The 25594-nt window shown below is 34.0% G+C and overlaps 2 protein-coding genes, 1 long non-coding RNA gene and 1 pseudogene across 3 annotated transcripts in view; 2 read left to right on the top strand and 2 right to left on the bottom strand.

The window, feature by feature from the left end:
• Positions 1-4971: 4971 nt before the first annotated feature.
• LOC120142893 lies at positions 4972-12446 on the top strand. The gene is made up of 5 exons (XM_039157368.1): positions 4972-5007; positions 5424-5455; positions 6494-6734; positions 6908-7004; positions 12198-12446. The coding sequence occupies exons 1-5, from the start codon at positions 4972-4974 to the stop codon at positions 12311-12313; spliced, it is 522 nt and encodes a 173-aa protein (XP_039013299.1). The 3' UTR covers positions 12314-12446.
• A 1631-nt stretch (positions 12447-14077) lies between these two features.
• Positions 14078-25594, bottom strand: part of LOC120142892 (bidirectional sugar transporter SWEET15-like) — a 40291-nt gene continuing 28774 nt past the window's right edge. Inside the window, exon 6 of the mRNA XM_039157367.1 lies at positions 14078-14116. Within this exon, the coding sequence (XP_039013298.1) occupies positions 14078-14116 (39 nt within the window). The remainder of the gene's footprint in view (positions 14117-25594) is intronic.
• Positions 18289-23980, top strand: LOC120142698 (annotated as a pseudogene).
• Positions 20100-25530, bottom strand: LOC120142701. Its single transcript, XR_005517875.1, has 3 exons — positions 25519-25530; positions 21238-21240; positions 20100-20251 (listed from the first exon to the last, which is right to left on the bottom strand). It is a non-coding gene; the product is annotated as an uncharacterized LOC120142701 (long non-coding RNA).

The raw sequence follows: 25594 nt of genomic DNA, 5'->3' as shown, positions 1-25594 counted from the left end.
CTAAAAGCTTGACACTTAAACAAAATTGAATTTCAACAAATAGTAACAAACATGTTAGTAACACGTGAAATTCAATATATCCAAGTCTAAAATACTTTATGCAATACTAATTATTGAAGCATAAAGCTTTCAAAAATGTTATGCATTTGAAGAATTTGATATCAATTGTTAGAGAGATATCTTTTGCATAAAACACATACATAAACATTTAAATTTAGGTCAAAAATTTAAAATTTGTAAAATCAAACCATTTGAAAAGTTGATATCAATTGTTAGAGAGATATCATTTGCATTGAAAATCAATTTTGACAAAAATTCATTATGATGAACTAAAAATTATGAAAAATCATTAACACTTGATAATGTTCATCATAAAGCATTTTTCAACAATCATGAGATTAAAAACAATGCATAATCATTTAAAATCAAAATTCATGCATGCATAAACTAAATGAGCAACCTAATAACCAAAATTAAAAGCATTAAGATTAGAGGTTTCCCATTCCTTTTTCAAGTGTGGCTAGAGCATTTGAGTATCATTACTTTCATCGCCATTGCTCTCACACATCTACAAGAGACATTTATTTGGATTTTGGTATCCAAAATGCTTTGGATCATTGGACGTTAGTTTCAATGCCCCTTTTTATAAGGGTGTTTGAACATTCATTGTCAAATGATTAATAATATTTTAAACATATACTACCCATATGATCACTCAAACTAATAAAAAGTTAACTTATTATTAATTGATATGTTAAAAATAAAATTATTATACGCAGTTTTTAATATGTACAAAATTAATAGATTCCATTATTAGGGGTTGTTTGGTTCATAGAAAAGATCTATACCCATGTTTAATTTGAAGTGATTTCCACTACGATGAAAAAAATTATTATCAATAGTAATACTTTTTTTTTTATCAAATTGTAGGAATGTGATTCTCTCCAATTTTCTTAGGGGGCGTTAGGTTAACGGAAAAGATCATTATCACGGGAAATAATCTTTTCGGAATTGTATTCTCCTGTTATGTTCGCAAAAAAGATCATTATAAGGTAATAACTTATTACCAATAGTAGCATTTTTTGGTTAAAATGGTTAGAATGTCTGTACCTATAAAATTTTAAGTAATGAAAAATTCTCACCACTTTGGACATAGATACCCTAAAATGATGCATTCTTTTTATATGAGTCATTCTCAATCTTATTCTTTATGCTTTAATCAAAACTATAAACTTAATAATAATATAAAAATAATTTAATTTAGTAATATATTAATAAATTTGAGTAGTTAAAATTATTTCATATTTTTTATATTAATCATTTTGTAATTTTATGAGATGAAAATGTTATTATTATAAAAAAGTAATTATTTAAAATAATATTTAATTTTGAGTTAGTAAAAAGTAGATATTATATATTAAAAAATAATATATTTGTTTGAGACAATAATACTATTTTTATATTATATTATATTTTTATATAAATAAATATGATACTTATAAAAATTATTTAAAAATATACGTTTGATTTACTAATTATATTAATTATATGTTAAATGTTTTTTCTTTAAACTTGGATAGGGTAATAATTAAAATATTTTTATTTAAATATTTATAATTTAATATTAAAGTTTCACTTGTTAAAAAAACATATATTACAAGGATAATTGCGTAAAACATGCATATAAGTAATCCTTTCTCAGAGTATTGTTACATTCCAGTGATCTTATTTTCAAAAGTAATTTTACATTCCGTGAACCAACATACTCTAAGGGATTAAAGTTAATTATTTATATCATATTTTTTAATTAGGTAGCTAATTATTTATTTTAAGATATACATTTATTAATTTATTTTAAATTAATTCAATATTTAAATGGTGTTACAAACAACTAAATACTTGATGGTATTTTAATATTTAATATGTTTTTATTAGCATTATATTTATGATACTTATAATATTAATAATTAATATATTATCTAGTGATTATTTTTGTATTTTTTGTTGATTAATTTTAGGATGTCAGTTTAGAATTATGTTTGTTCTCAGTGATCCTCTATTCATTCGACCTGAGATAGACCAAAAGATTAAAGCATATTCGAATACATAAATTTTATATGTTAGGTAAAAGAATTTAAACAAAACAAGTTACCAAGCATTATATTTTTATACATTCATTTAAAAAACTACACAAATGATCATTAATATTTGAGTAAATTTTATTTTTTTATTGAAGTTTTAAAAGTAACAAACTGATCACTAAGGTTATCGATATGTAACAAATCAATCACTCGACGTTAATAGCCATTCATATTAACTATGGAAGGCTTACCTGGACCATTAATCATCTGCCTGGATTGTTTAATGCTAGCCGAAGAATCGTTGAACTACCTGATGCTTAAAACTTGTATTTTCACCATTTTTTATCGCCACAAACACAAACACATGGGTCAAAATGTAACACCCTAGACCCAATTGGGCCTAAAGTACCACATTAGGCTACCGAGACAACCCCTGATTTTCAAAACATGTTTGTTTTCTTTTTAAACATACTGAATGGTATCATAAATAAAACATACATACCGTTATCAAAAAACCAATTACAAAACTAGAGCTCCGTGACACACAATTTAAAATCAAAATAATACAACTATGAGTTTAATAAATTAAATACATAAGGTACTATGAATGCATATGTTCGCTAAACTATGGTACAATAATTTGAAAGAGATGCTGGAAGTCCTGTAGCGACAGTGCTCCACGAACTGCTCATGCTACTAACATGCCGGCGAAAACATCCGAAGGCTGAGTTTACAAGGCTTAACAGTATAATCGCTAATCTAGAACAGCATAAGAATTTCATAAACGTAAGCATGCTGAAGACGTGGCTCTAAGCAGTAGGTTCATGCATGATCTAGATCAAACGCTATCTACTTAAGGATTAGCTGTTCTATCTCTGAAGTAGGGGTCTCTAACCCTAATATATGAATCCGCTACGCATTATCTAAATACGATACTGGCTCTACTGTGCATTATTTGAATGCCATACTAACTCTACTGTGCATTATCTGAATACACTATTGATTCTATTGTACATTATCTGAATGCACTACTGATTCTATTGTGCATTATCTGAATGCAATGTTGATTATGTTGTGACTCATACACTAGCTAAGGTAGATATTATGGTGCAGCTGAGGGGTTGCATCTCGGAGCTCACACACCCCTCTATCCTGCCAGATACTAATATATGATACAACACAACAGACATAAAGTCGTGGAAGGTAATATGGTGCAACTGAGGGGCTGCATCTCGGAGCTCAAGCACCCCTCTATCTTGCAGGAATATCCCCAGGTACCTGAGTTGAGATCCAAAACTACATCAGAAACGTACACCTGACCCTTCGGATATATGGGGTGAGATCCGGAGCTGTATCGGAAATGTACACCTCTAACTTATTCCGAAGAGTCTCGGGGCATCTGTGCCCAACTGGCAAAAGAAGTGCCTTGGCACTAGTTGGTATCTGGACATACTGATAACAAGACAATCACCCTGCTGCTAAAGTAACTCGGGTGTCCTAGTTATTTCCCGAGTGTCACACAAATGCTAGTTTTATGACATCCTAGTTGTTACTGTTACTTTTTTCTAGCTGTTTTGAGTTCTTACTGATAATTTGTACTGGTTTGGTTGCTCACCACTTAATAGTCATTCTCTGACTCTGAGGAAATCTCTACGCGTTCATTTCTGGGTAGCAATACTCTATTAGCTAATACTATGCTTTCCCCTCAATTCACCATTGGATTAAAGGAACATATGTATGACTAACATTCTCGGTTTTTTCTTTTCGATATACGACACTGCTGTTTCATAAACTGATTTCTTGGTCATACCTCTCGGCGGTACATCCTGTGCATCGATCCTCCATCCAATTAAGCCCAACGACTTGAATTATAAATTCTGCGGGTTTCACTAACCTCACAGGTAAACCCGAATCTGCTAGCACGAAATCTGGGGTGTTACACAAAATTCAAACTGGGTGATCCAACGGCACCAACAATAGCCGTCTCACTCACTTCCTAGATTATTAGAGCTCTCTCGCTTCCACCACTTCCATCTTCTCCTCTAACATCCCCATTGACACTGCTCGCAACCTTTAAGTTGGTCTCTACACTCCCTTCCTATCTTTAGACAACCAACAACTCATTCCCATTCTAGTTTTTTTCTTTCAACGGAGGCGGCTTCAGCTTCTTAAGCGTTGTGGATTACTGAAAATATTATTATTAATTTGTTTTATCCCACAACATTTTCATTCGGTCATGGATGGGATTAAAGCTCAGGCTAAACTAAAACACTTTGAGAATTGAGATAGCTCATAGACAAATACAAAGTCAAGATCAATGGATTATAAACACAACAAATATGAAATAATTAAACAAACAATAATTAATATTAGAAATAACAAATTTTAAAATAAACAAAGAGGTTTTAGGTTTAAAAGAAATGCTTCTCCATGTTTGTTCATGCTAGCATGATTTTTACCTAGAAAAAAAAAGGTTGTATGGAGATCAACCCAATGATTTTCATTGTTCGAAATTTGGTTTGGCATGCAAGGAAAGTCACGTAAAGAGTTAGATTGGCACCTACGCTGTCATCGGCAAAGAAGCAACGAGTTTGGTCAGCATTTTTCGGTGAAATTGTGGCCCAGTTTAGGTCAATGAAGTTAAGGGCATTGAATTCGTCTTTGTGTTGTGGAGGGTAATGGTGTTCAGGAGCTAGACAGTAGTTGACATAGATGCTGATAGCATAGAGCTTAGAGACGAAATTACGACAAACCATGTCGAAGTAGAGGGAGGTGACACTTAGGAAGCTAAAGTCGCCTCCGTTGAAGAAAATTAGAACGACATTAGTTGTTGCGAAAGGGAAGAAGAGGGTGTAGTAAAGACGAACTTAAAGGTTTGCAAACGTCATCAATGGAGATGTTAGAGGAGAATATGGAAGTTGTGGAAGTTGGAGAGCTCTAATAATTAAGGAAGTGGGTGAGACGAGTAGGGATGGCTTGAGTCGATTTTACATCGACCCAAAATAATATATTTATTAAAAATATTATTTTTATTTAGTAAAAATATGGATTTAATTGGAAAAAAATAATCTATAGAGGGGTATTAATATAATTATCCCTAAATATATAACTTTTAAAAAACTTGACTCGACTCAAACCTATTTTTTTTAAAAAAAACCTAACTCGATTGGGTTGGGTCAGGTCGAAACTCGTCGGGTTCAGGTTTCATGCCTAGAGACGACGATTGGCAGTGACGTTGGATCACCCAGTTTGAATTTTGACCCATGTGTTTGTGTTTGTGGAGGGAAAATGGTGAAAATAAGTTTTAAGCTTCAGGGAATTTAACAGTTCTTTCGCTGGCAGTCAACGATCCAAGTAGATGATAAATGGTCAAGGTAAGCCTTCCATCATTAATATTAACGAGCTATTAGTGTCAAGTGACATATTTGTTATAAATCAATAACGTTAGTGATCAATTTGTTACTCTTAAAATTTTAGTAAGAAAAATTAAAACTTATTCAAATATTAATAACCATTTATGTAGTTTACCCTTTAAAATAATATATATGACAAACATTAGAAGACGTGATTATGAAACGTTATTATTTTGTTGTTAGTTAAATTACACCATAAATCATCTAACTATTAGTAAGATTATAAATAGGTCAACCAATAATTAGTAAGATTATAAATGAATCACTTAATTTAGAAAGTTACAAATAAATTACTCAATTAATCATAAAAGAAAATGCATTTTGGATCTTAGGCTTCTCAAAGATCGAAGGCTCTATTTGATGATCCAAACAAGGGATAAAGTAGCATTGGTAAGAGGAATAACATAATCGAGACTGAAAAGTATTTGACGATCGACGGTGTAGATTAAGTTGAAAAAATTCAGAAGTTTTTTTTGGTTGATTTATGACCTTTGAGAGAGATTCTCGGGAATATATTCTGAATAATTGAATGAGAAGATCAAGATATTTTATGATGAAATTCAAGTTCATCAATCGAAAAATACAACAATTAACGATAGTTAGTGCAATGTAACATGATCCATCAATCAAGCAACATACTTGTTATAATCAATTAATTGACTTGATTTTACCTCTTTGAAGTACAATTTTCCATCGTGTAAATCTATTTGATATTTAACGATTCAATGATTTGTTTGACCATCGATTAATTGAAGGATTAGTTTATAACATTTTGAAAGTAGATGAGCTATTTGTAATCTTATTAATACTTGAGAAGCCTTTGTTGTAACTTATACGTAGGGATGGGCATGAGACCCGAACCCGACATTTTTTTGAAAGAGTTAATGCATATTTTGACATTTCACTGCATTAAATTAAACCAGACATGTTTATATGAGATTATTGTATCAACCCTCTATTTGATATGGTTTTTTGTCCATCATTTTTTTCTTATTGAAGAGAATTGGTAGCCGAATCTATTTACAAAGAGAGGTGTATTCCTATGAATAATGGCTCGAGCTGGGCCAAATACATGTCGATTTCTGGTCCACCTGATGATCAATATGATATCATCACTTTACAATATATTGAGGAGGGTTTATTATCTGTAGATGAGAATAGAGAAGGTCGCGCCACCACATTTGGAGATGATATTGCTGTCGAATGTCTTGCAACAGAGTTCAATCGCGAGATATATGTAGTAAGTTGAAGCTATGGTTTATCATATGAATTTTTCTGTTTGATTGGTACTTCCATAGCCATTTTTTTATCACATTGGCTATGTATTGCATCTAATTACCCAGAACTTGTATCTGTATCAACATTTTCCTTTAGCTTAGTTTGAAGCTCATTCTTTGAACTCATCCATTACAGGTTCAAGCACATGGATCGGATGCCATGGTCGACGAAGACAACTGTGTTTTCTTCCTCCCATATCGTCCGAGGAGTGAAATATGTGAACCTCCTTTCTGTTTTTGAAATGAACAAGTTTTTGATTTTTTCTTACTCTTCTTTCATCGAACTGCTATTGAAAGTATTAAAATGATTTTCAAGTTTGGTAACCAACTTTGAAAAAATGGTTTTCAAAGTTTGGTAAATGGTTCTTTGAAAATGGTTTTCAAAGTTTGGTAAATGTTTCTTTGAAAAATAGTTTTTTCAAAGTTTGGTAGATGTTTGTTGAAAAATGATAATGAGATAATCATAATTAATCCCTAGGCTTTAGGGTATTTACAAGATTAAGTCCTTAAGTTTCAACTATAAATACCCTAGCTCATTTAGCTTTAAAACCATCCCAAAATCATTTCTTTCTCCCAATACTATAAAGCTTTCTTGTGAGTAGAGAGTGTTTTTTAAACACCTGTAAATTTTCTCTCTTAGTAAAAGATTTGCAGCAGTCCGGAGACGTAAGCAAATTGGCTGAACTCCGTTATCAATTTCGGGTATTATTTTTCCGCTTTTATTTCACATTCTCACTAATCTGGTTATAAAGAAATTACTCGTACTCGGGTTATTTCCCAACAACTGGTATCAGAGCTTTTGGTTGTGAATTTTGTTATTTTTTTGCGAGGTTACTATTCACTACTATTCACATGAATAGTGAATTTCATGAATAGTAAAAATTTTATCGGCGATACGAGCTTGTCGAGGGAGGTGTTCTAATGCACGGTGGTTCACAAGAATTATCAGAAACGATCCAAACGAAAACAGATTCGAGTGGGAGCGATGGCTGTAGACGAAGGGAATGTGAAAATTGAAAAGTTCGATGGTGCGGACTTTGGCTTTTGGAAGATGCAGATTGGATATTTTCTGTACCAGAAAAATCTATATCAACCTCTATCAGGAAAGCAACCAGAGGGCATGAAGAATGAAAACCGGGCTCTTCTCGACAGACAAGCCCTCGGAGTTATCCGACTGACGTTATCCCGCAATGTTGCTTTCAACATAGCAAAGGAAAAGTCCACGGGGGGTCTTATGGCGGCTCTCTCCAGTATGTATGAGAAGCCATCAGCCTCAAACAAAGTGCACTTGATGAGGCGATTATTCAATTTACGGATGACGGAAGGGGCATCGATGGCACAACACCTAAATGAACTCAACACAATCACAACCCAGTTGAGTTCAGTGGAAATTGAATTCGATGATGAAGTTCGAGCTTTAATTCTCTTATCATCTTTACCAGACAGTTGGAATGCTACTGTTACAGCAATTAGCAGCTCGTCGGGAAATAGTAAATTAAAATTCGATAATGTTTGAGATCTGGTACTGAGCGAAGAAATTCGACGGAGAGAATCGGGTGAAGCATCAACCTCCTCAGCCTTGCACACGGAGTCTAGAGGGAGAACTTCAGAAAGAAATTCAAATCATGGCAGATCGAAATCCAGACGGGGAAAATCTAGAACGGGAAAGAAAGATTTTACCTGTTATAATTGTGGCAAGAAGGGTCACTTTAAAAGAGATTGCCTAGCACTGAAGAAAAATACCGGCGTACAAGAATCTGCCAACGTGACAGAGGAGACAGGTGATGTCATGATTCTAAGCGTCAACAGTCCGATTAAATCATGGATCTTGGATTCAGGGGCATCTTTCCACTCCAACCCATGCCGAGAAATCATGGAAAATTATGTCAGTGGTTATTTTGGGAAGGTTCATCTAGCTGATGATGAAACCTTGAAGATCGTCGGAAAAGGAGACATCCGACTAAAGTTGCCAAACCAGACCACCTGGACGCTGAAAGGAGTGAAACATATTCCTAGCCTCAAAAGAAATCCGATTTCTGTAGGACAGCTTGATGAAGAAGGTTATAGTACAACTTTTTCAGGCTGTGAATAGAAGATTACCAAAAGAGCACTCGTCATTGCTCGTGGTAAGAAGACTGGTACTCTCTATGTAACCTCAAACTTAGAGAATATCATTGCTGCAGCAGATGCTGATGGAAAATCAAACCTATGGCACCAAAGGCTTGGTCATATGAGCGAGAAAGGGATGAAGACACTTTTGTCAAAAGGGAAGCTGCCGGATCTAAAGAATGTAGATGTCAGACTATGCGAGGATTGCATCTTTGGCAAACAAAAGAAAGTCAGCTTTGCAAAGATTGGTAAGACACCCAAGGCTGAAAAGTTAGAGTTGGTTCATACTGATGTATGAGGACCATCTCCAGTTCCATCTCTTCCAGGCTCATTATATTATGTCACCTTCATCGATGATTCTACAAGGAAGGTGTGGGTTTATTTTCTGAAGAAGAAATCAGAAGTCTTTGATACCTTCAGAAAATGGAAGGCCATGGTGGAAAATGAGACTGGTTTGAAAGTTAAGCGGTTAAGGTCTGATAATGGAGGAGAGTACAAAAATAGAAGATTCAGAGATTTATGCACAAATAATGGGATTAAGATGGAGACAACAGTTCCCATGACACTGCAGCAGAATGGCGTAGCAGAGCGCATGAACAGAACTCTGAATGAACGTGCCAGAAGCATGAGGATACATGCCGGATTGCCCAAATTTCTATGGGCTGAAGCTATCAACACTGCAGCTTACCTGATCAACCGTGAGCCCTCAGTTCCTTTGAATGGCAAAATACCAAAGGAAGTTTTGAGCAAGAAAGAAATAAACCTTTCACACTTAAGAGTGTTTGGTTGTATTTCTTATGTACATATAGATTCTGCTGAAAGAAGTAAACTTGATGCCAAGTCCAACAAATATGTCTTTGTTGGTTATGGTAGTGATGAGTTCGTTTACCGATTTTGGGACTATGAAAATCGGAAGATCATCAGAAACAGAGATGTCATTTTCAATGAGAATGTGATGTACAAATACAGGTCAACCATAGAATCAAGTAGCTCCAACACCGAAGCTGAAATAAAGGAATTTTTTGAGTTTGAAGAGATTTCTGGAAATGATGTTCAGATCGCTCCTGAAGCAGTTCAAGAAGAGCCAGTCACACCAGAACTGAGACGCTCCTCCAGAATTCCTAAACCAACCCAACGGTATTCTCCTTCTTTGCACTACTTGTTGTTGACTGACAATGGTGAACCAGAGTACTATGATGAAGCAATGCAAGTGGAGGATTTAGTCAAGTGGGAGTCTACCATGAAAGATGAGATGGACTCACTTATGTCAAATCAGACATGGGAATTAGCTGAATTACCATCAGGAAAGAAAGCACTCCATAACAAGTGGATTTACAGGATCAAAGAAGAGCATGATGGGAGCAAACGCTACAAAGCAAGATTGGTTGTCAAAGGCTTTCAGCAAAAAGAAGGTATTGACTACAATGAAAATTTCTCTCCAGTCGTGAAGCTATCTACAAATAGACTGGTGTTAAAAATTGTAGCTGCAGAGAATTTACATCTTGAGCAGTTAGATGTGAAGACAGATTTCCTTCATGGTGATTTGGAGGAAGAAATCTATATGAGGCAGCCAGAAGGCTTCATAGAGGCAGGCAAGAAAAACCTGGTATGCAGGTTGAAGAAGAGCTTGTATGGTTTAAAACAAGCTTCTAGGCAGTGGTACAAGAAGTTCGATAGCTTCATAGGTAGCAATGGTTTTACCAGATGCCAAGCAGATCATTGTTGCTACATCAAGAGGTTCGACAATAACTTCATTATTTTATTATTGTACGTTGATGACATGCTCGTTGTAGGCTCAGACATGCAAGAGATTATAAACTTGAAGCAAAAATTGTCAAAGCAGTTTGCTATGAAGGATCTGGGCGCTACAAAACAGATTCTTGGGATGAGGATCAAGAGATACACAAATTTGGGGACTTTGATATTATCACAGGCTGAGTACATCAACAAAGTACTCTCCAGGTTCAACATGCAAGATGCTAAACCAGTAAGTACACCTTTAGGTGTTCATTTCAGACTCTCCAAAGAACAGTCACCAAAGACGGAGGAAGAACGTGCACACATGGTGAAGGTGCCATATGCCTCAGCAATTGGAAGTCTGATGTATGCCATGGTTTGTACCAGACCAGATATTGCTCAAGCAGTGGGAGCTGTTAGCAGGTACATGAATAATCCGGGCAAAGTACACTGGGAAGCAGTCAAATGGATCCTCAGATATCTGCGGGGTACCATAAACAAAACACGTTGTTTCAAAGGTAGAGATACGATACTGACAGGCTATGTAGATGCTGACTTAGCCGGAAATGTTGACATCAGAAGGAGCACTACAGGGTATGTCTATACTCTAGAAGGAACCGGCAGTGAGTTGGGTTTCTCAACTACAGAAGATAGTTGCTCTCTCCACAACTGAAGCAGAATATATCGCTGTTACGGAAGCCAACAAGGAGATGGTTTGGCTCCAAAGTTTCTTGGAAGAGTTAGGCAAGAAACAAGAAAACAATGTCTTGTATTGCGACAGTCAAAGTGTTATACATCTAGCAAAGAATCCGTCTTTTCATTCCAGGACAAAGCACATACAATTGTGATATCATTTTATCCGGTCTCTTCTGGAAGATGGGATTTTGAAACTTGAAAAGATCAGTGGAGCTCAAAATCCGACAGACATGTTGACAAAGACGGTGACTACAGACAAACTGAAATTGTGTTCAACTTCAGTTGGCATGCTAGAGTAACAAGACTAGAAAAGCTGTTGCATTGATCGAGGTGTGAAGACAGATTAAAACCAGTCTTCAAGTGGGAGATTGTTGAAAGTATTAAAATGGTTTTCAAGTTTGGTAACCAACTTTGAAAAAATGGTTTTCAAAGTTTGGTAAATGTTTCTTTGAAAATGGTTTTCAAAGTTTGGTAAATGTTTCTTTGAAAAATAGTTTTTCAAAGTTTGGTAGATGTTTGTTGAAAAATGATAATGAGATAATCACAATTAATCCCTAGGCTTTAGGTTATTTATAAGATTAAGTCCTTAAGTTTCAACTATAAATACCCTAGCTCATTTAGCTTCAAAACCATCCCAAAATCATTTCTTTCTCCCAATACTAGAGAGCTTTCATGTGAGTAGAGAGTGTTTTGTAAACACCTGTAAATTTTCTCTCTTAGTAAAAGACCTGCAGCAGTCCAGAGAAAAAAACAAATTGGCTGAACTCCGTTATCAATTTCAGGTATTATTTTTCCGCTTTTCTTTCGCATTCTCACTAATCTGGTTATAAGAAATTACTCGTACTCGGTTTATTTCCCAACAACTGCAAGTTCACACTCTTAAGATTCACCTAATGTTTCAGGTTGGTGTGGTGCGGGTGCCGATCATTACAAACCATTGATTGCCCATGCTTCTTCGCTTGTTTCTCCGGAGATGGTCGTTCTCGTACTGGGGCAATGAGTTGAGTCCTACAGTTTTATGGCGTAGAGGTTCAGAGTAGAAGTAGTTCATTATTTTTCACCCCCAAGATTTGGCATGCAATGTAATGTAGCTCTCTCGCAATCCTTTTGTAGGAGAATTTCATCGCATTGCATAGAATTCTAATTTTTTTTTGTAAGGATTATGTAGAATCAGTTATCTTCTATCTCTTAGTTTGCAGGTCTGATTGACGCATGCTATTTGATAGTGTTTTTGTAGTGGCTCTGTTTTGCATGCCGGCTTCTGTTGTTGTGGTTGAGTTATGTACTAGTTATTAGCTGGAATAGCGTCTGCCGTTGTTGTATCCTACAGCTAGACTTTGTTAGATTTTTGTCCCCTCATCATTTATAAAATTATGTTGGATTTTTTTATAATTAAGATTACATTAATATAATGTATAGATATTGAGGATTATATTTGTTATTATATTAATCAAAGTTATATAAAATAGATGAAAACATCAAAGTTTTGTCTCCTGTAGTATACTTAATTTATCATTTTCGCATCAATTTAGCACTCAAAATTATTTAATTGCATTATTTCATATCTTTCTTCAAACTTAAAACCCTAAATTATAAATCATAAGTTTGTGTTTAGGGGTAACAGGGTTATGGTTTAGAGTTTATGGTTTATAATTTAGGGTTTTTAGTCAAGAGATGGTATAGAATGATGTAATTGAGCAACTTCGAAAATTAAATTAATGCGACAATACGATAAGGTCGAAAATGATAAATCGAGTCTATTACAGGCGCTGCCTTAAAATTACAATTAATTGTATTGAGTTGCTATTTTTGACATGATTTAGATACCATTTTCAAAATTAGCATGAACTAAACAATCTAAAGGAGGAATCAATTTGTTTAATTTTACCAATAATTTAAACAATATATGTGGTTATTATTTAATGTTCTTTTAACACAATATCTTGGTCGAAACGTCTTGGTTTTGCATGTATTTTTTATGTCGAAGCTAAACTGAACTTGTTTTAAATATAGAGTGATAAAAGTAATTAAGCTGCAAACTTTCCCTTTATATTGAGAGTTTATACCCATGTAATTTTTAAGTTCTATACATTTTAAATGCTTAAACTAAAAATAATTCATTAATTTTCATAAAATACATATATAATAGCAAACATTCGATCAATATATATGTATTAAATTAAACATTTTAATAAATAAATATATGTATTAAATTAAACATTTTAATAAATAAAGTATCATTGCATATGAGAATAGGGTTTTGTTGTTGTTGTTCGAGCAACTCCTCGATATCTTCCGGTTGATACTTGATGTATTTCCCTGCCTGTTTACTGTTATCAAAACATGACTGGAATATCCCCACAAATGACCTGTGTAGACACTAATTTTTCAGTTTACTTTTATTTTTATTATTTAATTATTATTATTATTATTATATATTATTATATATTATTAATAAATAAATTAAATATTACAAAACCTTAAACCCATTTACAAGGCCCATTTACAGTTGGCCCAGACTAGAGGAAAACCCTAAACATTTAGGGTTTTAGCTAGGGTTTCTAAACCCTAGCATTGCCGCCGCCGCCTCCAAGAACTCCCAGCAGTCGCCTTTGCCGACATCTCCCAAGCCAGATGGTCCAACCAGCTGCTGCCGACGCTACCACTGCCACGACGCCCGTCGAAGCTCCTAGAAGAGTCAGTCCAACCGTCCACGCGTCCCGTTCTTCGGTGAGTCACCACAGGTTCGTTGACTCACCAGAACTCATCTCTGGGACCGGTCCAACGAGAGCCTCGGTGGTGGCTATAAAAGCCACCCCACCTGCAAGAAAAAAACAAGAAACCAAGAACCAGGGGAGGAACGGACAGAGCATAGAACACGAGCAGCAAACACACACAAGAGAAACGAGCAAACCACAGCAACACCGACGACATAGAGCAACGAAAAACAACCGAGAGAAGAGTGAAGAGACTTACCAAGCGTTATCGGAAGCCAAACGTCGTCCAACCGTCGTTTAATCAAAGGTAGAATCCTTCGGTTTTGTTTAGATTTATGGCTATTGAAAGGGTTTTAAGAGGAAAATATGCTAGATTTAGGCTTAAGGGGAAATAAGGCTTCAATTTAGGCTATTTTCCAAGTTCCGGCCACCGTGAACGGTGGCCGACGGTGGCTATTAACGGTAGTTGTTGGCGACCGACTCTCTCTGTTGAGAGAGTTTAGAGAGAAGGCGAGAGGGAGAAATGAAAAATGGAAATTATGGCCCTTTAGGGGGGCCGGTTAGAGGGGTTTTATACCCTCATCTGTATTTTGTAATTTTACATTTTAGTCACTGGAATTACATTTATGAGCATATTAATATTGTCTTCTAATTTTACCTTATTATGTTTTGGTCATTAATCGGTAAAAATATATATTAAATAACAGATTTAACCCCCATAACTTTGATAAATTTCATTTTAATCATTGTTTAAATAATTAAGGGTTAATTAAACTATTAGTAATTATATTTTTATAATACTTCTAATAAGGCCCATTAATTTATATATTTTATATTTTAATCCCTAACAATTTGATATTTTTCATTTAATATATTTTGTATTTTAATATTATTGCCTTTAAATTTTGATCATTATTATTTTATTTTGTTATTTTTATATATGTTTAAATTATTATTATTATTTTATTATTATCTTAAGTAGTATAAATATATATATAATATTTATTTATTTATTGTATTTGTTTTCTATGAAAATCCTATTTATAAATTTAATATATTAGTTTTAAATCATTTTAATCATATTTTAATATATATTTATCAATATTAAGAAATGATAGTCTTAAAACAACTGGATGTTCATTTTCTGATATTTTTAAAAATAAATATTTTAATATATAAATCTATTTTTATGTTCTATTAAAATTTATTTATTTTTTAATATTAAGAAAGGAGCTGTCTTAAAGCACCTAGAAGCCCTTTTTTGATATTTCTAAAAAAATAAATATATTGTTTAATAAAATATATATATTAATATATTATTTTAAACTTATATTAATAAACTTTAACAGAATTATGAATTAAATATATTTTTGAACTTTTAAATTTCCAATAATAGAGACAATTTATAATTAATAAGTACAAATTTTGGGCGTTGTAGGGGTGCTAATCATTCTCTAAACGTAACCGACCACGAATCTCTTTTTATTTCTAAAAAGAATGAATTTTTGGTTAAACGCATATCAATTTATCTTTTAACTGATGTTTTCTTAAAAACTCTTTTAAAAGATAATTTTTAGGTATTCGACCTACCTGACCTTAAAGGCCGATGGCAACTCTCAAAACATTTTTTTAAAATCATTTTTTTATCCACATTATTCCCACCAAGTAAAATTTCGTGCCCGGGTGAAATCCGGTTACGACAACCTGTATGCCGTGATCATCACCGATGATATCGACACTCTAAGCACCGATTTGAGCTCTCCGTAGCTTACCACCCAAGTGCTATGTGTCCTGAGGATTTCGTCGAACAAGATAAAGTTCTTGAACCTTTCTTTTAGTTTAGTCTTTGACACTTTCCCATTAACTTGTACACCCTCATGGCTTATGGTCTGCAACACATTGCCCCATGTTTCTTTTTGGTACATTTTATGGTACCGCCTTAACTCCGAGGTTCGTTTCCGAGACCAAGCATGACCGATCAATTCGTGCACTTCGGTCGACTCCTTGATCTTATGCAAGATGTATCTCCCGTTGTTCATTAAGAAAATGTAACGCAATGACGGGCTCTTATAGAGCGTGGATTTCATCTCGATGTTGGCTTCTAACAAATCCATGGACTTCATTAGCTTTAATGCAAAAGGGGATGCCGGAAGGCACCTATCATCCTTTTGAATGTCGTTCTCCGGAACTTTCTCCACGGTCGATCCCTCTTCACGCTTTCGAAATACTCCCTCTAATGTGTTCTTATACAAGCATACTTTAGATAATTCATTGTATAGCGTGTCCAGGGGTGAACTGCACCGCCGGGGACCAGGATTCTGCCTGCATTGTCATTCTTGATTGAATTTTCAAGCTGAGAGAAAATGCTCACCGCGGTTTCACCGATCTTACATTGAACCAGAGATGTCTCCGACACGAGTTCCTTGGCTGATAAGTAATTGCCAATATCCAGTTTTCTCAATTCACTCAATGCCTCGTATATATCTAAGAACTTGAATAATTTCTCCATGGAGTATTGTCTAGGCCACACCAGTGCATTTGGAAAATTAAGAAACCTTGTGGTCAAGGATGTCACGAGTTCGCCGAACAATCTCCGACCGATCAAAGGATGCTTGGAAAACACCGAATCACAGAGCTTTCGTTCAGCCGAAACGAGATTGTCGGTGCGATGTTTGATAACATTAATCCAATTACCGATCTCGACTTCGAGCGATTCCCAACTCATCCTTTCAGCATCGCCGGCATTGATAGTCTCAAACGATAACTCGGCATCCAAAGCTTTTAGCCTAAGACCGGTATAAGTAATGCAGCACTCTGCCTTGTATCCTGCAAAGATCATTGTGCTAGCGATTTTGTTCATGATAGCTATCGATTCAACCGGAAGATACGAAAACTATTTATGAAGTAGAACTACATGGATCACACTCAAATATACAGACCACCACATGTTGTGGCACAAATTTAGGACTAGAGGGGCCATGGCCCCCACCCCACCCAATATATATATATATATATATATAATAAATTATTAAATTTGATCTCTCAAAAAATATTTATTAATAAATTATTAAATTTAATTATATATATATATATATATATATATATATATTAAATTTAAAAATCACTTAAATATTATTTATTTAGAATAGTTAGCATTCATTTCTTTTGTTATTTTTTATTTATAAACGAATGAAAATTTATTTTCATTTGGTATTTTTTATTTCAAGGAACAAAAAAGTTTCGTATTTTTCATGTTTGGTTGTTCATCTTCTTTGATTTATCTACTGAGTTATTTATCTTCTTTAAGTTGAGATTTCAATCAAGTTATTAGTTATTTCATTTTAGTTGAAAGAATTTTTTCAAATATTTTTCGATTCAATTTAAATTTATAGTTTTATTTCAAATATCTATATTTGTTATGCATGTTTATTAATTTTCATCTCTAAACATAAAAAACTTAGACAATATATATGTGAAAATATTTTTAAAATGTCTCTAAATATCTTGATTATATAAATATGTTATTAAAAAATATTGATTAAATTTTTATTTTATGTGAGTTTATTATAAAATTATACTGATATATTATAAAAAAGGACCGAATAAATTCTTTAAATTTTTACGTAAAGATATAAATTTTAAGGATTTATACAATTTTCTTTTACTAGTATGATGTTTTGATATATAAATCTATAATTTTTATCGATAAAAACACTAAAATATTTAAGTTAATATATACATTTTTTATAAAAATAACCCCTCATAAGATAATGTTGAGTTTCGTATAAAGATTGGGTGGGTATGAAAGTCGATTCACCAACAAAAACATCTTAGATCATGTATAATAATTTTTACACTCAAAAGATGATTTGAAACTCAAAATATTTAGGCTGATCATCGTTCTGTCACCTCAAATAACACTACGTGATCGATTTGTTATAAATCAATAACGTGTGATTAAATAGTTAGTTTTGAAACATGAGTGGAAAGAAAATAAACTTGATGAAACATACATGATCATTTATGTAGTTTAACTTTAAAAGAAGTAAGACCCAATCAACAAACAGGACTAAAAAAAACTTCAGCAATAAATTGAATGAGAAATGTGTCCAATGGGATCGAAATGTGCTGAGGTTTCCATCAATTCCTCACTTTCCCGTGTGTTCTGCCAGTTGACGCATAAATATCTGATCTTTCTTTCAATTTCAGCACCACCACGAACGTGGATTTCGGTGAGGGAAATAACTGCGAAGTTAAATAGAGAAAGAATGTTAAAGAAGATGAGGGAATCTAAAGAGAGAAAGGGGAAGATTTTGTTGTCATTTTTAATATAAATGAAACAAATCTAGGGTCAAAATGAGAAACAGCGTAAGAGCTGTAAGTTATATGTGAAGTGTGCACGAAGCCGTACACTAAAGCCGGCTTCTTTTTTCTCCTCTTCTTCAACCTCTCTGTGTTGCTTCAAATTTCTCCATTGTTCGCACTCTTAAAAGTTTCTCTTTGTTCTCTTTTTTTCGCTTTCACTTGGGATTCGTTTTATCTTTTAGGTTTGATTATTTGATCAGGTAAAACAAGCGAGGGGAGATTGCCCATATTTTCAGATTAGAAAATTGTAAGAAAACAGGATCGGATATGGCACGTTGATCAATTTTTCCCTGTTTTTGATTGTAAATCTGATATATATCTCAAAAAGCTTCGGATTATTTCTGGGCTTCGTTTGATTTTCGAGGGAATGGGCTGTTTTCCTTGTTTCGATTCTAAGGAAGAAGAGAAGCTAAACCCTGTCAATGAAACTGTTGAGAGAAAACAAGGCCACCCAACTGTTTCCTCTAATATTTCCAAATTATCTTCAGGTTAGCGATAAACGTTTTTTCTTTTGTTTTGGAATATATACATATACATATATATGAATTGCCCGTCCAGTAGTAGTGGGATTGAGTTCACGGCGGACAATTCATAATTTTGACGTAATTTTGACGTGACAAAACTGAATTTTACTCATTACATATGCGAATAATGGAAACTAATTTTTATTTTATATATATATATATATATATATATATATATTACTTAATCACTTGATCTGATCTGTGTCTTTCTGAATTATTAGTTTCTTTCCCAACTTTGATGATGATGATGATTATTTTACTGTTAACTTTGATGATGATGGTCCTTACTTTGTTATGTAATATTCTCAGTGTACTATTATTCCTTGTTTGATTTACCTTCATAAAACTTTTAGAGATATAAATTTTGGGTTTTTCTTGTGGTATTCCCCACCCGAAGTAGGATCTTAAGATGATTTTGATTGCATGGTGATATGTTCGATAGTGGATTAGGTTGAAAATTTGTAATTAGTTCAAAATCCACTGATAGATGTCTTGTAATTTATAGTAATTCAATAACTTAAACTCAAATTAGCATACTGAATATGATAAGCAAAGTCCATCATCCGGAAATCTTAGCTTGATGGGAGCTTATTATTGCCTTGACAATTAAACTTTTTTTCGTTCTTGAATCACCGAGCTTTTTGAATTTGGATTGTATTCCCTTTCCTTTTTAGGTTCTTTTGTTTGCATTAAAATGGTAATCAGATTTCTCATGGTATCAATTTTTGTGGAGCTGACAGGAGGGGACAGGCTTAGAGCAAGAAGTAATGGAGGGTCCAAAAGGGAAGTACAAAGTCCCAAAGATGGGCCTGGTGTCCAAATTGCTGCTCAGGTTTTTACCTTTCGCGAGCTTGCAGCTGCAACAAAGAATTTCAGGCCAGAATCTTTTTTAGGAAGGTGGATTTGGAAGTGTTTATAAAGGGCGGCTCGAGAGTACTGGTCAGGTAATCTTATTATAGATGTTTTATCACTTCTAGGACTTTGCTCGATTTGCTCATACATTGTCATGTTCTTGAAATTCGACCATTCTGGTTATACAGATGTTTAATACTGCAGACTGAGTGTTTGGATAGAAAATACTCTGTTTTTTTCCTAGATTCTAACATTTATTTGCATAGCAAGTGATGCATTAAAATTGGTAATTGCGCGATTAATATATTTCGTATAGTACCAATAACTTTATTAGGATTTCAAGTCCTCTAAATTTCTTAATATGTATTCTGGTCTTGCTCCTAGTGAAACAGCTATATACAGTTGAATCTTAAGAGTAAATCTATTGAAAAGTTCAATTATTGAACTTGGATGCAGCTCCTTTATCTGATAAGTTTCAATCTTTTGTCCATTGAAGATGATCTAATTAATGTTCGATTATATCTGTATCTTTTGCTGTGATTCTTGCTACTTGACGTACCTGATACTCTGCTAAAAGGGAGCAGCATCCATCCTCATGGAGTTTGTCTTGCTGATAAAGCGTGGTTTTCCCATCTATATCCTCCGCTTGATGTTGTCATGATGTAGCTGAGGTCTGAGATGAGTCTGAAAGTTCTACCGTTGCATGCAACATGAATTTTAATTGTTAATCATTTTTTGGGAACTAGAGAATAAACTAATGCCGAATATATCTAACGCTGCAATTTGGACAATGAAGTTTATGCTTCTTTGAAAAAAAATATTCCTTTTCGAGAAGATGGTTATGCATTTCTATAAGATGTGCGAAAGAGGACCTCTACATTTTCTTCTGAATTTACACAAACTAAAGGTTCTCGTAATTGGGATAACAAGATCAATCTTGTATAGCGTGAGGAGCTCATGTCATCATGTCTCTTATCTATGTAATTTTTACCTGTGCAGGTAGTTGCAGTCAAACAGTTGGATAGAAACGGTCTCCAGGGTAACAGGGAATTTCTGGTTGAGGTTCTCATGCTCAGCCTTCTTCATCATCCCAATCTTGTTAACCTGATTGGTTATTGTGCTGATGGAGATCAACGGCTTCTTGTTTATGAATTCATGCCCTTGGGATCATTGGAAGATCACCTTCACGGTAATGTTTGGTGCACATTAGTGCTCCAACGATATAGTTCTTTCTCGTATTACTTCATTATATCTAGAGCAACTAGTCCTTCTGCATATGGATCTTTGTAAAGTTATATTCAAGTCGACAATGTTATCATTTTGAGCTCAATGTAGGAATGCCAATGTTAGGTTAAGGATCTTATTCATTTTTTCATATACAAATATTCTCTGAGCTCCTCATAATTTTAATGGACTCATTACTATTGTGAAGTGATAATTAGTATTAATCTAGAAAGCATGGATACTGACTCACAATACGGGTACAATATGGCATAGGCACGAAGACACTGGAATGTTTAGAAAATTAGGACATTGACAAGACACACAATATATATATATATATATTATATAATAGTATAAAATATAATTGGATACTTCTCAATCAAATGTCAACATGCAAATGCTATTAATTTTCCAATTTCTCAAAATCAAATTTGAGTTTAAAAACTTGAACCTTAATAAATTCATTAGGATCAAATAGCTCGAACTCAAAGTCTTAAAAATACCTTAAATTATCATGCTATGAATTGTTAACTCCTCTCATACTTGTCTCATTGTTTGGTCATCTTTACCTTCTTTCTTTAGCATTCTCTCTCCTGTAACATATTTACAATGATACTTTATGTTCTACTCCCAACCTTTCTGGTATTTAACTCTCCATTATTGTCTCTTTCAGTTTTCTTCATTTTCTTTATAGATTTCGAGCATTTGAGTTCCTTAGGATTTAACATTTTGTTCATGGTTGACTCCCTATTTAAGGGGGGGGGGGGGGAAATGCAAATTGCACGTCTTGTCATTTTGGGGCATGTTCAGGTGTGTCCAGTCGTGCTTTGTCACATCGGAGCGTGTACTTGTGAAAACAAAGATTATGGATGGTGCATCTTTAACTGGACATGATGCTGAATGACTTGTTAACCTAGTTTAAATAAGTTGTAATTCCACCTTATTTGTTTATTTTTTTAATAGGTTCCGAAGACTAGAGGTTTATCTAGTCCTACATTTTCCAAGAGTTCCAACTTCTTATCTTCTTTTTAGCCTTATTTTCATTGATTTGCTACTATTTCTCCTTAAACAACACTAAACATGCTTAAAACCCTTGTCATATCATGTCATATATATTGTCCCAACAGCCTTACACATATTAATTCAATATTTTAGGCCTGCTTTGCATTATTCGCTCTTTCATTTCGTGTCAATCTTTCTTATTGTCTGATATCAAGATACTCTTGTAATGTCTTCTAGTATTTGGTCGAGTTTGGCATTGTGATTGATATGCAAAATCATGGTTTGCACTGCACAAGTTCAACATTTCTTTCTAAACTAAGTCTTGACTAAACTGGTGGATTTCCATTGTGGTTTTCTAAACCCTATTATCACATCGGAATCGTACCGGTTATAATATTGAACTAAGCCTAATTATGAACCCGGAGCTTAGCTGAGTTGGCATCCAAAAGTCTTAAGGATTTGAGTCCCAGCATCTGTAATTCCTTCTCCTATTTGTAGGTTATGGCCTCCCTTTCAGCAAAAACATTTTAGTCTAATTAATGTCGGAACTGATACTGAACTATGAATCACATCGTTCTCATAATTGATCTGTTTTGCGGTTCACTAGCAAGCCGTCTTATGCTTTTAGTAGTCGGGAGGCTTCAGAATGTTCGACTTTAGCCCTTTACTACCAATAACATACAGATAATAGTCACATCTCATTGCTGGATAAATTCAGGGTTTTAGTTAACACAAATGGATATGCACAGGTTTTACCGTGTCATGCCCTCGGCCATATTTTGCTTGTGTTCTACCGGTGTCAGTTAAATACATCTATAATGTAGCAGGAAGCGGAATTCTAGATTATAGTCTAATCTGTCATCAGTTTCTCTACAGATCTACCACCTGAGAAGGAACCGCTAGATTGGAACACAAGAATGAAGATAGCAGCTGGTGCGGCTAAAGGTTTGGAATACCTCCATGATAAAGCAAATCCTCCTGTTATTTACAGGGACTTCAAGTCCTCCAACATATTACTGGAGGAAGGATTCCAGCCGAAGTTATCTGATTTCGGGCTTGCGAAGCTTGGTCCGACAGGAGATAAATCACATGTTTCCACGCGAGTTATGGGCACATATGGCTATTGTGCTCCCGAGTATGCCATGACGGGTCAATTGACAGTAAAATCTGATGTTTATAGTTTCGGCGTTGTCTTCTTAGAGCTAATTACTGGACGGAAAGCTATTGATAGCGCACGGCCCCATGGAGAACAAAACATTGTTACATGGGTAATGCATTTGAAGTGCTTTTGTAGTTTGGGTTGGCCTGTGTAGCAAGCCATGGCTGAGACTATATAATAGTATATATTTTTTTAATGAATGTGCAGGCACGTCCATTGTTCAACGACCGTCGCAAATTTTCAAAATTCGCAGATCCAAGATTGCAAGGACGGTATCCAATGCGAGGTCTTTACCAAGCTCTAGCTGTGGCCTCTATGTGCATTCAGGAGGAGGCTGCCACACGTCCTCTAATTGGGGATGTGGTCATCGCTCTCTCGTATTTGGCAAACCAGGCATATGATCCTAATGCAGCAGGCCACGGCTACCGAGGTTCTGGAGATAAGGATGATAAAAGACACAGAGATGACAGAGGAGGAAGGGTGTCAAAGAGCGATGAAGGAGAACCATCTGGTCGTAGGTGGGATTTGGAAATGTCCGAGAAGGACTCCCCCAGAGAAACTGCCAGGATGTTGAATAGGGATTTGGAACGGGAAAGAGCTGTGGCCGAGGCCAAGATGTGGGGAGAGAATTTGAGAGAAAAAAGGCGACAAAATGGTCATGGTAGTTTCGATGGGACTAATGGCTAGTATACCGTTCCCAAGTAAACTTTGCAGTCTCCTTTGGCGCCACCGTTTATCCACCTTTCCGACTCGACGAGGTGAAGAAACATTTCTTTCTTGTGCATAGTTCATCCAAAAAGCTTGACAATGCTTTACTTTCCTTTCCTTTCAATGAAGCATAGAAAAAGATGATGATGGAAAGGACAATGGACAAATGGAGTGTACATTATCATGAACAAGGAGAGCATGAGAATGAATTAGAAAAGCAAGACCTTTTTTTCACAAAATTTTGAGAGTTAATGTAGTTATACATATAACATTTTGTTGTGGTTTAAAAGTATATAAGAAATTTTAATTGGTTTAATTTTACACAATAAAAAAATATATCAAATTATTTTATATTGGATAAATATAAATATTTGTATGTGCTATAAATATAGAATTATACAAAACAATTTATATATCAAAATATACATCAGATCAAAATTTATATATAATTTATTTGGAAACCTTTTGAAGTATGGTTTTTTAATAGTACGAGGGGTTATGAGATAATATATGTTTAGAATATTTCTTAATTTTGATAGTGTACAGATCCAACAGATGTAGTTTCTCGAATTAGAGTATTTTAAAAAGAAAAACACTTCCTTTTACCATTGAGATCACCTTAATTCAAATATCATGAGTTAATTGCATAATATGTCTATAAACTATAACCCTTCTTTTAAATTGGTCCTTAAACTTTTGAATATTCTAATTTTATCCCAAACTATGGGTATCATTCTAAATTAGTCCTTGAACTGTTGAACATTCTAATTTCATCCTTAAACTATCACCATATTTCTACATTAGTCCCCAAACTTTTGAATATTCCAATTTTATCCCCAAATTCATCCAAATATGTAATTAGTTTCAACCATAATTTAACCTAAATTTTGTTTTTTTTCAAAGTGTATAGTTTGGGATGAAATTGGAATGTTCAAAAAGTTCAGGGCCAATTTAGAATGAAGGTCATAGTTTGGTGATGAAATTAAAATATTCAAAAGTTTTAGGACTAATTTAGAATGATAGTAATAATTTAGAGAAAAAAATTAAAATATTTAAAAAGTTAAGGACCGATTTAAAATAAGTGTCATACTTTGAGGACATTTGATGCAATTAACTCATACGATATTGATAATGTTGGATAGGGGTGAGCTCGATCGAATCGAGTCGAGTCAAAAAAATTTGAGTTATTCGAGTTGGTAAATCCTATTTTATAACTCGGAGTTGAGTCAAGTCGAGCTTATAAAATTCAAGTCAAGTTAAATTTTCGAGTTTCTATTTAAATTTAATTATAAATATTTACAATATTATGATATTATTTGATTCTAATTTAAATTGTATTTTATAACCATATGTAATGCATATATATATTTTTAATATTGTATTTATATGTGATTTACATATATCATACAAAATCAAGGGGTTCGATTCAAACTTCAACTTAAACTTGAAAATCAATCTACTAATTATTAAAAATTTCGAATTATTCGAGTTGTATTTTACAACTCAGTTTGAATTTGAATTTTTTTTCTAAATTGAGTTTATGAAATTACAACTCGAAATCAATTCGAATCGATTTTTTTCAAGTCGAATTAAAAAAGTTAATTTTTCGAATTAGATCAAATTTTACTCATCGCTGGTTGGACAGTGTTTTAACTAATGGTGTGTATTTATCTTACGTTAAGCAAATATGTTATTGATTAGTTTGAATGTGAGATGGGAAATGCACTTTC

The sequence above is a fragment of the Hibiscus syriacus genome, unplaced genomic scaffold, assembly GCF_006381635.1.
Source record: "Hibiscus syriacus cultivar Baekdansim isolate YM2019G1 unplaced genomic scaffold, ASM638163v2 tig00110831_pilon, whole genome shotgun sequence".
Lineage (NCBI taxonomy): Eukaryota > Viridiplantae > Streptophyta > Magnoliopsida > Malvales > Malvaceae > Hibiscus > Hibiscus syriacus.
Note: the sequence above shows the minus strand (reverse complement) of the source record. Positions and strands in the feature narration are given on the sequence as shown.

Coding starts and splice junctions, on each gene's coding strand:
- LOC120142893 (XM_039157368.1), top strand. CDS start 4,972: ATGGAGATGTTAGAGGAGAATATGGAAGTTGTGGAA. Junction 5,008..5,423: donor AGAATATGGAAGTTGTGGAA/GTTGGAGAGCTC, acceptor TTTCGCTGGCAG/TCAACGATCCAAGTAGATGA. Junction 5,456..6,493: donor GTAGATGATAAATGGTCAAG/GTAAGCCTTCCA, acceptor TTCTTATTGAAG/AGAATTGGTAGCCGAATCTA.